This window comes from Amphiura filiformis, chromosome 2 (genome assembly GCF_039555335.1).
Source record: "Amphiura filiformis chromosome 2, Afil_fr2py, whole genome shotgun sequence".
NCBI classification, from domain to species: Eukaryota; Metazoa; Echinodermata; class Ophiuroidea; order Amphilepidida; family Amphiuridae; genus Amphiura; species Amphiura filiformis.
The window spans coordinates 1314254-1333149 of record NC_092629.1 but is presented as its reverse complement, the minus strand read 5'-3'; the positions used below and the strand labels follow the sequence as shown (position 1 = coordinate 1333149).

The window sequence follows — 18896 nt, the reverse complement described above, 5'->3', positions numbered from 1 at the left end:
AGATTGATGCCGGAGGGAAATGTACTTTGTTATGAAATTGAAACAGGTAAAAAGGCTTAGACATAGAAATTCGGTGAAAGCAAAATGTAGGAATAAGGGGGTGGCGTAAGAGAGATGGGTCCCTTTTTTGGGGTCATCAGGTGAGAACATAATTCAAACATTCTCACAGAACAAGGATAAACAGTGGCATGGTCAACGAGAATTAAATATATATCTAAAATAAACAAGTTCGCCGTCGCAGATAATAATGGAGACAAGTAGAAAAGGTGATCACGGTTCACAAAACCATATCAAAGTGGATTGACTATAATAACAAACAATGTGTCGTTTTCAACTATTTTTGGCATGCAAAACCATTTAAGATCATATTCAAAGAGTTTGGGGTCACCTTGACCCTAAATCCAAGATGGCCGCCAGCACCATATAGACAAATCATGAAGTGGATAGGCTATACTGATAAATCGTCGGCAGAGTGCTACACTATCGTAAGTGCAATTTGGACAGTTTTACAGGAGGAGCATTTTTGTGTTTAGCGTAGCCGTTTGTTTCCAAGTAGCCATAAAATGACATGGGAATGTAAAGCAATTTGATTTTAATAATATAAACTATATAAATGGTGTTAAAGTTAATAAATCGATGAATTATTTACTGATTTAGATGTCGTAAGTGCCACATACGATAGTGTTACACTCAAATAGAAATGAGTGTAGAGTGCAACACTATCGTATGTGCCACATCCGATAGTGATGCACTCAAATAGAAATAAGTGTAGAGTGCAACACTATCGTATGTGCCACATACGATAGTGTAGCATGCATTGCTAAATTAAGATATGCATAATATCGGCTCAAATATCCAATTTTTTGTCATTTTATGTTTGTTAACAAGTGTTAATTTATTTTGGCACATAGTATTTACAATAGCAAGACACCTTTTGCCGTAATGTTATCTCCAAAGATTTATTACTGAATCTAAAACTAAAAACACCGGATTTATCGTCTCTATTACCAGTCGTGGGAGCTACGAACTTAGTCAGCATGGCGACAACGCATAAAGCCGTCAGCGTCACAGCCAGTGATGTGTTAGAGACTGTTTTGCACTTACGATGGTGTAGCATTCCGTGATTTTGTTGTTTAGGCCCAATAAAGTAGCGTATGTGGCACATACGATGGTCTTGCAGCAAATGAAAAACAAAATTAGCGTGCAAGACCATCGTAAGTGGCACATACGATAGTCTTACATGCATTAATTAAAATTGCATTGCACTTACGATATTTTATTTTATTAATTAAAAAATAATTAAGCAATTTTGAAACTTAAAACCTGGTTTAAAATGTGCGTTTTTATATGACCTTCAATAATTCGTCAAAATCTCATTTTGGCCAAAAATGTCACTTACGATAGTGTAGCACTCTGGCGACGAAATATTCCACTATTGTTGGCATGCCAAACCTTTTCCTGTCGTATTCAAGGTGTTTGGGGGCATCTTGACCCCTAAATCCGAGATGACTGTCTAATAAGCCATGTCAAAAAACATGAACATCGATATTTAAGATGTGACACACATGAGGCCAATACTTATTTTTACTCAATAGATTTTGAACGTGTTACCATTGTTCTTTCAGGAAAGTTGCACGATTAAGAGCATGTAATGGAGAACAGAACAGACACTGAAGAGCTACAGAGCAACCAAGAGACTGATATAAACTAGAATGCATGCTGAAAGATCATTGCCCTGTAAAAGACAGGTTAGAAAAAGTAGAGAAATGGGAGAACACAAGTTTTTACAATGGAAGGGCCTTGATATATTTCAACATGTCAATACAACAGTGGAATGGGATAAAGGACCTAAGGAGGGTTTTCATAAGCATGCTACTTGTTGTACCACGATGTCTAACACACACGCTCACTGCCAAGCCACAAAACGCAAGCACAAATCTGAGAAATCAAAAAAAAAAAAGGCTGGGATGTCCGGTCAGCAATTATCTTTCTCAGGACCTCCTCCAAAGAAACTTCATTCAAGTAAAGGTGTTCTGCATGATAATGCATTGTGCGTCCACAAAAGTCTGGTAACCGGGACAAAAACACTTTTGTTACTTTTGACACAAGATGCATGGATATGATTCAAGGCACACACTATCTACATTGCAGATGAGGATACAAGAGAGCGGTTAGATACGTTTATAACGTCAATCCCAGACAGGCAAACAGCCTTTGGCTTGGAAATCAGATACCACCGTCATTGCTGGCGTCAATATGTCAGCAATCAAGCGAGAGATAATCTCAGTGAAAATGCAGATCATCTACAGCATGTTAACCTTCGGGAGTCTCAAGCTTTGTTCTTTCAACATATCCAACAAGTCATATTTAAAGATCGTGAAATACACACCCTTGAAGGACTGCTCCAAGATTACATTCGCATTACTTCAAACTACGGGCACTTTTCCCAAGTAAGGTCCAGCTACCTCGAGGAACTCGAGGAACTTCTGATCAAAGGATTTGGAAAAGTCATAGGATTTCACGAACGTATTCAGAATAATGTTAGTGAGCTTGTATATGATACAAGAGCTGGCGGTACATACATCGAGGCCGCGCTGTTATCACTGGGAGTAACGGATGACCAGTTGGTCAACAATGTCGCAATACGACTTAGAACAGGTCATCAAAAGAACCACTATTCCTTGGGCCCCGTACATACATGAGTTGGAGCAAGATGAAAACTTTAGTGAGCTCCTACTAAAGCTCATTACCTGGTTGAAAAAACCTAACACAGGTTCAGCTGATGACAAGCCAAAGGTCTGATCAATTTCGTCAATCTTTAGAGCAATAGTTATTTACGACAGGGGTTGGCATTTTGAAGGGGAACCCGATTTGTTTTATCTTGAGGGGGTCGAAAATTTTTTGTTGAAACCAGGAGGGGATTGTTAAGTTTTTAATTGAGTAATTAGTTTAAACAAGGGCGGAATTTGAAAATTTGCTTTCCCCCCTTGCATCCACTCAAAATTGTCAGATTCACCCTTTTAAACTTAACAATCCCCTCCTGCTTCAACAAACAATTTTGCGTTTCCACCTCAAGATCAAATAAAAAATTCGGGTTCCCCCTCAAAATGCCCATTCCCCCCTCTCGTAAATAACGATCTCTCCCTAAGATTGACGCAATTGATCGGACCTTTGGGTTGTCATCCGTTAGACCTGTGTTTTTTCAACCAGGTAATGAACTTTAGTAGGAGCTCACTCAAGTTTTCAGCTTGCTCCACCTCATGTATATACGGGTTCCAAGGAATAGTGGTTCTTTTGAGGACCTGTTCTTGACCAACTGGTCATCCGTTACTCCTAGTGATAACAGCGCGGCCTCGATGTATGTATCGGCAGCTCTTGTATCATACACAAGCTCACTAACTTTCTTCTGAATACGTACGTGAAATCCTATGTCTTTTCCAAATTCTTTGATCAGAAGTTCCTTGAGGTAGCTGGACCTTACTTGGGAAAAGTGCCCGTGGTTTGAAGTAATACGAATGTAATCTTGGAGCAGTCCTTCAAGGACTTGAAAGAACAAAGCTTGAGCCTCCCGAAGGTTAACATGCTGTAGATGCTCTGCATTTCCACTGAGATTATCTCTCGCTTGATTGCTGATATTTTGACACCAGCAATGACGGTGGTATCTGATTTCCAAGCCAAAGGCTTTTTGCCTGTCTGGGATTAACGTTATAAACGTATCTAACCGCTCTCTTGTATCCTCATCTGCAATGTAGATAGTGTGTGCCTTGAATCTTCTCCATGCATCTTGTGTCAAAAGTAACAAAAGTGTTTTTGTCCCGGTTACCAGACTTTTGTGGACGCACATTGCCTTATCATGCAGAACGCCTTTTTTTTTCTTTTTCTTTTTGATTTCTCAGATGTGTGCTTGCGTTTTGTGGCTTAGCAGTGAGCGTGTGTGTTAGACGGGGACTGCTCTATAATCCGAAGGTTCTATAATCCGAAGGTTCTTTAGTCCGAAGGTTCGCTAGTCCGAACATGTGTTCATAGCATTCGCTAGTCCGAATTTTAAAACAGGTTCTCTAGTCCGAAAAAAAATTGAAAAGAGGTTCTTTATTCCGACGGTTCTTTATTTCGAAGGTTCTATAGTCCGAATTTTAAAAACGGTTCTCTAGTCCGAATATGAAAATAGGCTCTATAGTACGAATTTATAAAAATGTTCTATAGTCCGAATATAGAAATAGGCTCTATATTCCGAATTTAAAAAAAGGTTCTATAGTCCGAATATAGAAATAGGCTCTATAATCCGAAATCAAAAAAGGGTTCTTTAGTCCGAATCAGTAAAAAGGTTCTATAGTCCGAATTGTTAAAACATTAACATATACTGCGCCCTCTAGCTAGATAAAGCAGAGTTTATATGGTAAACGGGATGACGCTACTGCTAAAGTGCGCACACCACCAAATCACGATGTAATTAATGTGGGTGGATTCCTGTAAAAACTAAATCTTTTTTGGAAACATTTTGGCCTTTTTGTGGACTTCTTTTTTGGCCTTTTTTGGATCGGATTCCAAATGAAACCATCTACAACCTGACCAACACCACTCCACTGGTTGCCAGAGTCAAGATTCATCAACTCAAATTTCTCGGGACGGCCGCGCACACTGTACTTACAGTATGTCCAGCACCTCCTGGGAGATACTGAAGGGATGCTGCAGCCAAACAAAATTGTGTCGCTTGCCCAAGATCGCACTAGTTGGAGAAAGCTTGCAGTCGCCTGCTCCGCAGCCGACTGATGATGATGATGATGTGGACTTGTAAGGAAAAAGAGAGGCATGTTAGGCCTATAGCTTAAAAAATTTAACTTGGATCGCGGGATGGCGCAATTAAAATTAGAACTCGAATACACCTTTGATTATTTAGTATATCGCATAGTATATAATACATTATTACAACGGAATGCACAATAGATGAAAATGAAGAAAATACCACCAGAATATAGATAAACGTCAATGTATGTTACGGAAAATATTCAGAAAAAGCAATCATGTTGAACTTCAGCGGAGATGTATTTAACAATTGATGATTTGACACTGAAACAAATGATGAAAATAAAATTCGGACTATAGAACCTGTTTAAGAATTCGGACTAAAGAACACGGTATCCGTTTCGGACTATAGAACCGCTTTGCAATTTCGGACTATAGAACCTTTTTAAAATTCGGACTATAGAGCCTATTCCCATATTCAGACTATCAAACCTTTTTTAAAATTCGGACTATAGAGCCTATTTTCATATTCGGACTAGAGAACCGCTTTTAAAATTCGGATTAAAGAACCTCTTTTAATATTCGGATTAGGGAACCTTTTTTGAAATTCGGACTATAGAACCTTCGAAATAAAGAACCGTCGGAATAAAGAACCTTCGTAATATAGAACCGTCGGATTAAAGAACCTTCGGACTAAAGAACCGTCGGACTAAAGAACCTTCGGACTATAGAGCTTCCACCGAACGTGGTACAACAAGTAGCATGCATATGAAAACCCTTAGGCCCTTTATCCCATTCCACTGTTGTATTGACATGTTGAAATTTACCAAGGCCCTTCCATTATAAAAATGTGTCCTTAATGTTCTCCCATTTCTCTTCTTTTTCTAAACTGTCTTTTACATGGCAATGATCTTTCAGCATGCATTCTAGTTTATCAGTCTCTTGGTTGCTCTGTAGCTCTTCGGTGTCTGTTCTGTTCGCCATCACATGCTCTTAACGTGCAACTTTTCTGAAAAAACAAAGGTAACACTTTCAAAATCTATAGTATAAGTAATTGAGTAAAAATAAGTATTGGCCTCATGTGTGTCACATCTTAAATATCGATGTTCATATTTTTCGACATGGCTTAGACAGTCATCTTGGATTTAGGGGTCAAGATGCCTCCAAACACTTTGAATACGACATGAAAAGGTTTGGCATGCCAAATATAGTGGAATATTTGTCAGTATAGCCTATCCACTTCATGTTTTTGTCAATATGGTGCTGGCGGCCATCTTGGATTCAGGGGTCAAGGTGACCCCAAACTATGATCTTAAATGGTTTTGCATGCCACAAAGAGTTGAAAACGACACATTGTTGGTTATTATAGTCAATCCACTTCATGATATATCGATTTTCATGTTTTTCAATATGGCGCTGGCGGCCATCTTGGATTTAGGGTTCAAGATGACCCCCAAACACTTTGAATTTGACAAAAAAAGATTTGGCATGCCAAAAATAGTGGAAAACGACACATTGTTTGTCAGTATAGCCAATCCACTTCATGGTATATAGATTATCATGTTTTTGTCAATATGGCGCTGGCGGCCATCTTGGATTTAGGGGTTAATGTGACCCCAAACTCTTTGAATATGATCTTAAACGGTTTTGCATGCCAAATATAGTTGAAAACGACACATTGTTTGTTATTATAGCCTATCGACTTCATGATATATTGATTTTCATGTTTTTCAATATGAAACTGGCGGCCATCTTGGATTTAGGGGTCAAGATGACCTCTCAACACTGAATTTTATCTTAAAAGGTTGGGCATGCCAAAGATAGTGGAAAACGGCATATTATTTGTCATTATAGCCCATCCAGAGCATGGTATATAGATATTCATGTTTTTTAGAATGTCACCGGCGGCCATTTTGAAAAATGAGCTATAAATAGATTTTCCCGCCATTTTTGGGAGGGACATAGGAGCTATTTTTTCTTAGAATATGTCCATCTAGTCAAATCCACAGAGAAGCAAAGGTATGCTATGAATGGTCACGGATCGTAAGAAAATGATTCAACTATGGGGTATTTGGATGACAAGAGAGTTTTACAACATAATTTTGAAGTGCCGCCCCTCAGTAGGACCTGCTTAACATGCTTAATAAGTCGAACATAATTATTACACGTGCTTAAATATTGTGGATATAAAACACCACTTGGTCGATGGTATTTTAAACGCCTAAAATGGATTAATAATTATTTCAGTCGTATGTTTTTGCAGTTGTGTGATTTGAATGAAATGTCATTACCATAGGGATTCATGGATATGTGCAAAAATTGTTTTTTTGGCCATGTAAGCATTTAAAAGATAAATGGTGTGTGTTTAAGAAAAACGGGCTAGATACCATTCAATTATTCTCATATAGCGCATGATATTACCCTTTAATTTTTATAATTTCATGATCAATATTGTTATAGGTAAAATTCAATTAAAATAACTTAAAAAGGATCTATCGTACTTCTTAGACTCATGCCTTTATTTGTAAGTATAACAAATAATGATATTACAAAGTACTTACCGACTGTTGTATCGTCTCCTAAAAATCCTGAACGATGAACATAAATACAAACCGTATTATCTTCTTCACCGACATATGTGGGATCGATCCAGATTAAAGCTGATGATGAATAATAAAACAGATTTTTATGGCAAGTTAAAAAAAATACATAAGCCAACAAACATGAACATGTTCTTAGAACGATTATTCAAAACGGTTATGAAAAACTTTTACAAAGGTATCGTAAAATATTTTGGGCAAACACTTTTGCAAATGCATTAAGTTTTCGAAAAAAAAGTTCCTTAAATGTTACATATAGGTTTTCCTGGTCAATTTCTCGACATGTGCGTTCGATTAATTAAAAGTGTCATTCTTTTTCTCGCCAGATTGAATGATCGCAACGAATCCCGATTTCAATTTCGCATTATGAGCAATCGATTTCATTTCAGTTCAATCAAATTAGTGTATGATCAGAAAAATTCATTACTGTGAAACTTTCAAATTCTCTGATAATTTCAGCAAATTTGTATTGTACATTTGGCAACTTGCGTAGCAACAAAATTTAGAATTTTGCTTCATTGGTGAGAAATGTTCGGCCCGATGAGCCTTTTTTTAATAGCATACCCAATGACCTCATTCTATCAAATATTTATGACCAATTACCCCATTTTTCATTATGCTATACACAATAACCCCTTTTTATAGCATTATTTTATACAAATAGGTCCTTACTAAGCCAGTAGGCATAATTCTGTCACATTAAAGTTGAATGACAACCCCCTCAGGCATTGACTCTGACCGATTCTGGACTAGAGTCCGAACTCTTATTTTTGTTGGACTCGGACTTTGCTCGGAGTTGTACTCGGCACCCCGGACTCTGACACAAAAGTATTGGACTTGGCTCGGATTCAGAAGCGAATGGACTCGGCTCGGCTCGGACTCGGACGAGTGTGACTCGGGTACAATTATGTTGATCACAAGGATTAAACAAGTGTATAGTTGGTGCTATCTGCGTCCTGTCGTTATTAAGTTATCCTACAAAAACTCATTTTGGTTGTGCAAGGCTTACTCCGATATTGGTCAAAATGGTGAAAATTGTTCGTTTAGCTGAATATAATAATTAAAAAAAGAATAGTTTTGCTTATCGAATGTGTTAACAAACTGAAATAGAGTGCCAACTGGGTCAAGCACATGCCGTAACCACTATTAATATTTGACTGTAACTTGCGCATAACAGGTAAAGATATCACAATGCATGTTCCATGAAGTTTCTTGATTCTTATTACGTGAAGATGAGCAATTTGCCAAGATTTTCTGAAATGATTACCTTTTTGTGTAAAATCAAAAAAGGCTCCACGTTTTAAATAAACATTGGACCTCGTACTTCATGTTTTGAGACGTTCATGCTTCTAATAGACAGTGCACAACGACTCCTAAGTTTAGGAGCTTTAAATAATTGTACTATATCAAAAGAAAGGTCGTTTAAACAAAAGAAGCACGATATTGATCATTCAGACCAGAGTGCATTGTGGGTAATATTGATATGGAATTTAAGAAAAAGTGCGTAGCTCACACAATGTTCCAATGATAGTGAATTTGGTACTCTGTCAATGTTGGCTATTGTGATATTCATCCCACGTTGCACTCTGTTCTGACTTATATATCTGTGATAACATTTCCCTACTTACTTGAATGATCCAAGATAAACACTTTTGCTGTATTTAAGACTGTATGGACGGAGCCTTTGGCCGCATTGGCCCCAGAAATTGTTCCTATAACAACCTCAAAATATTCCATTCCTTCAACCAGGTCATCAGGTGTTAAAGCAAGTCGATGAGCAACCGCACAATCACCTTGTGCAAAAGAGACCTCCGTATCTACTGGGTTAGCCATAGCTATTTCAGTGAAATCGGCGCCAGAAGCAGTTACGCCTGTCGTAGACGTGTATATCTCTGTGTAAAATATACATTAAAAATTAAAAGAGGTATATTATAGGAGTTGACGAAGTAAATGTAGTTGTATAAGTTGAAGTCGTACTTACTCCTATAAAACAAAAAGACAACCGAGTGCCAATAATACTGCATTACTTAAGGGATCTAAAATGAGCGTTTATTGCGTTTCGACAGTATTTTTTGTGGGACATGAGAGCACCTCAAACCTATCGAATTGCATTCTGAATACGAAGCATGTCTTTCTAATATCAAATAATTTTCATTTTTTGAAAATTACAATATAATACAAATTTTATGACAAATTATAAAAATTTGATATTTTTCAAATTTTTGATATATAACAGTCCTCGAAGTAAATTATATAAATCTAATGATATATTCTTAAAGTGTATGTAGCAGGAAGGAAAAGCCGACGGTCAATTGAAAATTTTGACCTTTCATATTGAAGATATGGATTTTTTCCCCAAAAGACCTAATTTTTTTTTTTTTTTTTTTAATGGAAAAAAATCCATATCTTCAATACCAAAGGTCCAAATTTTCAATTGATCGTCGGCTTTTCACCCCACCTACATACACTTTAAGTATAAATCATCAGATTTATAAAGTTTACTTCAGGTACTGTTAAATATCAAAAATATCAATTTTTAACGATTTGCCATAAAATGTGTATTAAATTGTGATTTTCAAGAAATCAAAATTATTTGATATCAGAATGACATTCTTCGTATTCAGAATGCAATTCGATATGTCTGATGTGCTCTAATGTCCCAAAATAAATACTGTCCAAACGTTCATACCCCAGCCCTTAAATGCAGTATATAAAATGTAAGGTATATATACTAATCTATAGACTTTTCTATTCACGTGCACCATAAATTGTGTGTCTCTGACAAATGTTTCTTAGCAAAAACATTGCAAACCCCTTAGATTTCTGGCCACATTAGGGATAAATTAGCTCATCCCTTAGTCGAGTGTAATTATGCATACTTTATGGAAATGTATAAAATGCCGAACACACAAAAGATGCGTTCAACTAGAATCTTTTATTGCATTGCACAGCGCAGTTACTCTTTTAAATTGTGCTTCTAAACCAATTCAAATGTGTGTGGCTTTTCACTTATTTATAATTTCAATGACATAAGCGCTCAAGTATGTTGCCGTCAATACAGGGTGCTATTACTATTGCGACTATGTTGCGTGTATTATCTAGACACATTTTCAAACCGATTTTGAACTCGAGTAAATGAAAACAAAAGCTAAATTTTAATCATGGAGTACAAATTATACTGCATAATTTATGGAAGTACTTAAAATGTACAACGCAATTTAAGGCGTTCAAACTAGAATATGTTATTGCTTTGCATAGCTCAGTTAATCCTTAAATTGTTTCCTTCGAACACTATTATTCACATTTGTGTAAGTTTTCATTTTGATAACTATAACGGTCAATTTTTATATATGGAAATAAACGAATGAATGAATTATGCAGAGACCGTTGTAAATACGGGGTGCTACTACTATTCATACGTTGTATTGTATTGTCTGAACACACTTTGAATTGGATGTTGAATTCGCGATCCTAATGAAATGAAATCTATGTAATTTTGCCATTCATAAGTTATATTACACTGAGTACTTCTCCTAAATCACGATATGAATTTTCAAAAGCATAATAGGCTAATGCCTTTGTTTATGGATAATGCAGAGAATACGGATATTACACACTCTAATCTGAACACCTTGACAGTAAAATTGTTAAAGCTTAACAAACATTTTACTTAACTTTTTTTTTTCTGATTTAAACAAATATTAGTCATACCCAATTTGGTTATTTAGATCATAGCAATGGCTTTGCAGTTTGTCAATCATCAATACTCTCATAAATCTTTTCAGCGGTTTTACATTATGTACATTTCAATTTACCAACTGCAACTGCATGTCCTAAATAGCCGCATCTGTAAACGACAACTTCCACCATAGTGTCACACTCGTCGTCGATATATATCGGATTATACCAAAACAGGACTGTAATAATTATATTGATAATATTTGATTACATTAAGGTTACGAAAGATTTACTCTCTTTTTTATAGCTTACCAACTGCATCATCAGTATGTCCCAGATAGCCGCATCTGTGAACAACTACTTCCACCATAGTGTCACACTCGTCACCAATATAAACTGGGTCTATCCAAAACATGACTGTAATGTATCGATAATATTTGATAGGATTAAGGATACGAACGATTTACTGTGTTACAAATATATACAATTATAACAAATATTATGGCCCCTTTTCAGCATTAAGGCCGGTGTAGCATACAACTTTACATATTAATTAAATATGTCATTTTGCATAACCTTTATTTTGCATAAAGAAACGCCGCGAAAAACAAAGAGAAACTGCAGTCACAGTTTATTGTCACAGTCGCTGCCTTTATAACTTGTCCAAAACATGACTGTAATATATTGATTTGGTTTTGATTTGACTAAGGTTATTAAATTCATACGTGTGGCTTTGTTACGGAAACAGGTATTGTGTATTTAAATAGAAACAAATCAGGCCCATAGCTAGGGGGGTTCGATCGAATCCCTTAAAATTGTCACAAAAAAGGAGAACTTGTCGTTCTAATCTTAGGATTAGCGGTACGATTTGTAAGTGTAAAATATAAATGTAATAAATTAGCATAGTAATTTGGCTCTGTGTCTCATCTAGATTTGAAGTTTCTTTTAAAATCATTTCGTTTGCAAAACAACGATGACCGAGAAAGCTCAGTTCAGAGATGGAGGAAGTGATATAACACACGATAAGAAAATAATTGATATTATTTGTGATGAAATAACATACCTGATTTGCAACTTCTATTTTTAACCGCGCTAATGTGCCTCTTGGCTATAATATCTTGAACCCATATATTTCTGATAATAATATCAAATTATTGCACAAAATGCCTTTAATTGGAACTACATTTTTCGAAGTTCTTCTAATTCTGAGGGGGCAAATCCCCCTTTAGACACCATTGCTTCCATCAGTTTATAACAATTAACATACATTTGCAAAAACGAAACCCTGACTCGGTAGCCTGGCTACATGACCCTCCTCTTTCATGAGCCACACGGCATTAGCCTTTTCGAAGCATGGTGTACACAATAGCAGGACAGTATTCAATATGGGTAAAATCTGTCAAATACAAAAGCATTTATCCGTTTCGTGCAGTGCCATCCTACAAATATATACAATTATAACAAATATTATTGCCCCTTTTCAGCATTAAGGCCGGTGTAGCATACAATTTTACATATTAATTAAATATGTCATTTTGCACAACCTATATTTTGCATAAAGAAACGCCGCGAAAAACAAACAGAAACTGCAGTCACAGTTTATTGTCACAGTCGCTGCCTTTATAACTTGTCCAAAACATGACTGTAATATATTGATTTGGTTTTGATTTGACTAAGGTTATTAAATTCATACTTGTGGCTTTATACGGAAACAGGCATTGTGTATTTAAATAGAAACAAATCAGGCCCATAGCCAGGGGAGTTTCGATCGAATCCCTTAAAATTGTCACAAAAAAGGAGAACTTGTCGTTCTAATCTTAGGATTAGCGGGACGATTTGTAAGTGTAAAATATAAATGTAATAAATTAGCATAGTATTTTGGCTCTGTGTCTCATCTAGATTGGAAGTTTCTTTTAAAATCATTTCGTTTGCAAAACAACGATGACCGAGAAAGCTCAGTTCAGAGATGGAGGAAGTGATATAACACAGGACAATAAGAAAATAACTGATATTATTTGTGATGAAATAACATACCTGATTTGCAACTTCTATTTTTAACCGCGCTAATGTGCCTCTTGGCTATAATATATTGAACCCATATATTTCTGATAATAATATCAAATTATTGCACAAAATGCCTTCACTTGGGACTATATTTTTCAAAGTTCTTCAAATTCTGAGGGGGCAAATGCCCCTTCAGACACCATTACATCCATCAGTTTATAATAATGTATATAAATTTGCAAAAACGATACCCTAACTCGGAAGCCTGGTTACATGACCCTTCTTGTTCATAAGCCACACGGCATTGGACTTTTCGAAGCATGACATACACAATAGCAGGGCAGTATTCAATATGGGTAAAATCTGTCAAATACAAAAGCATTTACCCGTTTCGTGCAGTGCCATCCTATTGTGTCGGCCATACCTCTAAAAGGCTAATGGGCAGAGGTTTAGCCCATGTGTAACTAGACAATTGTTAACAAATCACATCCATAAAATATAACTTTATACGGGCGCATTGCATTACTAAATCTATAATACTTACATGAACGATCTAGTATGAATATGGTGGCTGTATCTCTGTCTGCGTCTAATGTAGTTTTGGCAGTGTCAGCTACTGTTATAGTCCCAAGTGTAACTGTAACATATTCCGTGTCTTCTATATCATCGTCTTCTACTAGGTTTATAACCACTTTCTTTACTAGATCGCCATCTGCAAAGACAACTGGTACAGTGCTTCCGCCATCGATTGCATAATCGTCGGTAACAGTTGCAGTTGCTGGTGCACCCAATGTTAGGGCTATAGTAACAAAAAATAACATTACATAAGAGTTTGATGCCGGAGGGAAAGGTACCTTGTTATGAAATTGAAACAGGTAAAAGGCTGAGACATTGAAATAGAGGGGCTTTCGGTGAAATAAAATGTAGGAATAAGGGGGTGGCGTGAGAGAGATGGGTTCCTTTATTGGGGTCATCAGGTGAGAACATAATTCAAACATTCTCACAGAACAAGGATAAACAGTGGCATGGTCAACGAGAATTAAATATCTAAAATAAACAAGTTCGCCGTCGCAGATAATAAAGGAGACAAGTAGAAAAGGTGATCCCGTCCGTGAATCGAACCCATGACCAGGGTTTACAAAACCTTTGACAGATCTACGGAGCTATAATGGGACTCTGGTTGACAGGCCATGTATAATCCAATAATATGGGGTATTTGGGTGACATAGATGCTGAAAAGTGGGACTTTTACAACTTCACATAATGTTGAAGTGCCACTCCTCAAGTAGGACCTACTTATTTAGTCAAACATAATTATTTAATGTGTTTAAAAATTGTGGAAATCAAGCACCACTTGGTCGATGGTATTTTAAACGCCCAAAATGGGTTAATAAATATTATAGTCGTATGTTTTTTCAGTTGTGTATTTCGAATGAAATGTCTTTACCAGGGATACATAGATATGTGCAAAATAGTCTTTTTTGCAAAGTTGGAAATACAACTAATGGCATTTTAGCATTTAAAAGAGAGATGGCGTGTGTTTTAGAAAAAAAGCGCTAGACACCACTCAATTATTCTCATATAGCACAAGTAATTTTGATATTACCCTTTATTTTTTATAGTTTCATGATCAATATTGTTATAGGTAACATTTAATTAAAATAACTCAAAAAGGATCTATCGTACTTCTTAGACTCGTGCCTTCATTTGGAAGTATAAAAAATAATTATATTACAGAGTACTTACCGACTGTTGTATCGTCTCCTAAAAATCCTGAACGATGAACATAAATACAAACCGTATTATCTTCTTCACCGACATATATGGGATCGATCCAGATTAAAGCTGATGATGAACAATAAACAGACGTTTATGGTAAATTCACAAATAAGAAATACATAAGCCAACAAACACGAACATTTTCTTAAATCGATTATTCAAAATGATCATGAAAACTTTTACAACGGTATTGTAAAATACTTTGGGCAAACAGTTTTGCAAATGCATGAAGTTTTCGAAAAAAAAAGTTCTTTAAATGTTATATATATAGGTTTTCCTGGTCAATTTCGCAACATGTGCGTTCGATTAATTAAAAGTGTCATTCTTTTTCGCGCCAGATTGAATGATCGCAACGAATCCCGATTTCATTTTCGCATTAAATAAACAATCGATTTCATTTCAATTCAATCAAATTAGTGTATGATCAGAAGAATTCATTACTGTGAAACATTCAAATTCTCTTATAATTTCAGTAAATTTGTATTATACATTTGGCAACTTACATAGAAACAAAATTTAGAATTTTGCTTTATTGATGGGAAATGTTCGGCTCGATGAGCCTTTTTTAAATATCATACCGTATGACCTCATTCTTTCAAATGTTTATGCCCAATTACCCCCTTTTTCATTATGCTATACACAATAACCCCTTTTTATAGCATTATTTTATACAAATAGGCCCTTACTAAGCCAGTAGGCATACCTGTCACACTAAAGTTGAATGACAAACCCCTCAGGCATTTGACTCTGACCGAGTTTGCACTCGAGTCCGAACTCTGTTCTTATTTTTGTGGGACTCGGACTTTGCTCGAACTCCGGCACCACCGGACTCGGACTCTAGTCCGGACTCTGACACAAGGTATCGGACTTGGCTCGGACTCAGAAACGAATGGACTCGGCTCTGCTCGGACTCGGACGAGCGTGACTCGGGTATAATTCTGCTGATCCCAAGGATTAAACTAGTGTATAGTGTGCGCTATCTGCGTCCTGTCGTGATTAAGTTATCCTACAAAAACTCATTTTGGTTGTACAGGGCTTACTATACTCCGATATTGAAGAAAATGGTGGACAATTGTTCGTTTAGCTGAATATAATAATTTAAAAACGAATAGTTTTGCTTATCGAATGTGTTAACAAACTGAAATAGAGTGCCAACTGGGTCAAGCACATGCCGTAACCACTATTAATATTTGACTGTAACTTGCGCATAACAGGTAAAGATATCACAATGCATGTTCCATGAAGTTTCTTGATTCTTATTACGTGAAGATGAGCAATTTGCCAAGATTTTCTGAAATGATTACCTTTTTGTGTAAAATCAAAAAAGGCTGCACGTTTTAAATAAACATTGGACCTCCTACTTCATGTGTTCAAACGTTCATGCTTCTAATAAAGAGTGTACAACGAATCCAAAGTTTAGGAGCTTTAAGTTGTACTACATCAAAAGAAATGTCGTTAAACAAAAGAAGCACGATATTGATCATTCAGAACAGAGTGCATTGTGGGTAATACTGATATGGAATTTTAAAAAAAGTGCGTAGCTTACACTGTATTTCAATGAGATTGAATTTGGTACTCTGTCAATGTTGGCTATTGTGATATTCATCCCACGTTGCACTTAGACTAATTCCAATCAGCCATCTACACTTTGCATGTACTGTGTATGCTTCGTAGTGACGACTGATTATCTTGCAGTTCATATCGTGGCGGACTTCTGAAAACTATTCAATGCGACTTTGGTTGTGCGCCGTAGCGCGACTGACTAGCGGCGCCCGCTACCGCGTCGATGTACCACGCCGCTGTGACAAGATCGCGCTCTGAACTTCTAAAAACAACAAACTCTGTCAAAATGTCAATTTGGACACAACTGCGCATGCTCTATGCCACATGAATCCTGTTGCAAAATCCGTCACATTTTTTCCACGTAGTTTTCTCAGTCGTCAAACCAGACGGTTGACGACTGAGGGCAGCATTCTACGTTGCACTCATAGACATACCACCTAGACCTATTACTGCCCATCCTTTACCACAGCGGGAGGTGAAGCCCCGTATCCAAGGTGATATTGACGGATTGACGGGGTTACTAGGCGCGGAGAAATATCGCATACATGTTCGACGCGCTCGTTTGCGTGATTACTGCGCCGTTATCACCGCGTCAAATGCAACATGTTCCATAGACGCGAACATGTCTGCTTGTTTGCGTCCGGGTATGCGTCCTTGTCAAATTCGTTGCTAAGCAGTGTCGGCTTCACTACGCGAGTCAAAGTCATAGGTCTAGGTTCTCGTTTGTCTGGGGTTGCACTCTGTTCTGACTTATTTATCTCTAATAACGTTTCCCTACTTACTTGAATGATCCAAGATAAACACTTTTGCTGTATTTAAGACTGTATGGACGGAGCCTTTGGCCGCATTGGCCCCAGAAATTGTTCCTATAACAACCTCAAAATATTCCATTCCTTCAACCAGGTCATCAGGTGTTAAAGCAAGTCGATGAGCAACTACACAATCACCTTGTGCAAAAGAGACCTCCGTATCTACTGGGTTAGCCATAGCTATTTCGGTGAAATCGGCGCCAGAAGCAGTTACGCCTGTCGTAGACGTGTATATCTCTATGTAAAATATACATTCAAAATTAAAAAAGGTATATTATAGGAGTTGACGAAGTAAATGTAGTTGTATAAATTGAAGTCGTACTTACTCCTATAAAATAAAAATACAACCGAGTGCCAATAATACTGCATTACTTAAATGCAGTATATAAAATGTAAGGTATATATAATAATCTATAGACTTTTCTATTCATGAACTCCATAAATTGTGTGTCTATGACAAATGTTTCTCTGCAAAACCTCATAGTAAACATTGCAAACCCCTTAGATTTCTAGCCATACTATTGAGACTGTGTTGAATTATATTGTCTAGACACATTTTCAAACCGATTTTGATCTCAAGTAAATGAAAAAAAAAACTACATTTTAATCGTGAAGTACAAATTGTACTGCATAATTTATGGAAGTACTTAAAATGTACAACGCAATTTAAGGCATTCAAACTAGAATATGTTATTGCTTTGCATAGCTCAGTTAATCCTTAAAATGTTTACTTCCAACACTATTATTCACATTTGTGTAAGTTTTCAATTATTAATTTTGATAACTATAACGGTCAATATTTATATATGGAAATAAACGAATGAATGAATTATGCAGAGACCGTTGTAAATACGGGTTGCTACTACTATTCATACGTTGTATTGTATTGTCTGAACACAATTTGAATTGGATGTTGAATTCGCGATCCTAATGAAATGAAATCTATGTAGTTTTGCCATTCATAAGTTATATTACACTGAGGACTTCTCATAAATTACGATATAAATTTTCAAAAGCATAATAGGCTAATGCCTTTGTTTATTGATAATGCAGAGAATACGGATATTACACACTCTAATCTGAATACCTTGACAGTAAAATTGTTAAAGCTTAACAAATATTTTATTTAACTTTTTTTTTTCTGATTTAAACAAAATATTAGTCATACCCAATTTGGTTATTTAGATCATAGCAATGGCTTTGCAGTTTGTCAATCATCAATACTCTCAGAAATCGTTTCAGCGGTTTTACATTATGTAAATTTCAATTTACCAACTGCAACGGCATGTCCTAAATAGCCGCATCTGTAAAACTACAACTTCCACCATAGTTTCACACTCGTCGGCGATATATATCGGATTACACCAAAACAGGACAGTAATATATTGATAATATTTGATTACATTAAGGTTACGAAAGATTTACTGTCTTTTTTATAGCTTACCAACTGCATCATCAGTATGTCCCAGATAGCCGCATCTGTGAACAATTACTTCCACCATAGTGTCACACTCGTCACCAATATAAACTGGGTCGATCCAAAACATGACTGTAATGTATCGATAATATTTGATAGGATTAAGGATACGAACGATTTACTGTGTTACAAATATATACAATTATAACAAATATTATGGCCCCTTTTCAGCATTAAGGCCGGTGTAGCATACAACTTTACATATTAATTAAATATGTCATTTTGCACAACCTTTATTTTGCA

General features: G+C 36.3%; 1 protein-coding gene across 1 annotated transcript in view; it reads right to left on the bottom strand.

Annotated features, from left to right (window-relative positions):
* The window catches only part of LOC140172291 (uncharacterized), a 103314-nt gene that overhangs the window by 60920 nt on the left and 23498 nt on the right, over positions 1-18896 (bottom strand). Inside the window, exons 13-18 of the mRNA XM_072195545.1 lie at positions 18621-18725; positions 17150-17413; positions 14772-14870; positions 13570-13824; positions 11334-11438; positions 8972-9235 (exon numbers count right to left, since the gene is read on the bottom strand). Coding sequence (XP_072051646.1) covers positions 8972-9235; positions 11334-11438; positions 13570-13824; positions 14772-14870; positions 17150-17413; positions 18621-18725 — 1092 coding nt within the window. The remainder of the gene's footprint in view (positions 1-8971; positions 9236-11333; positions 11439-13569; positions 13825-14771; positions 14871-17149; positions 17414-18620; positions 18726-18896) is intronic.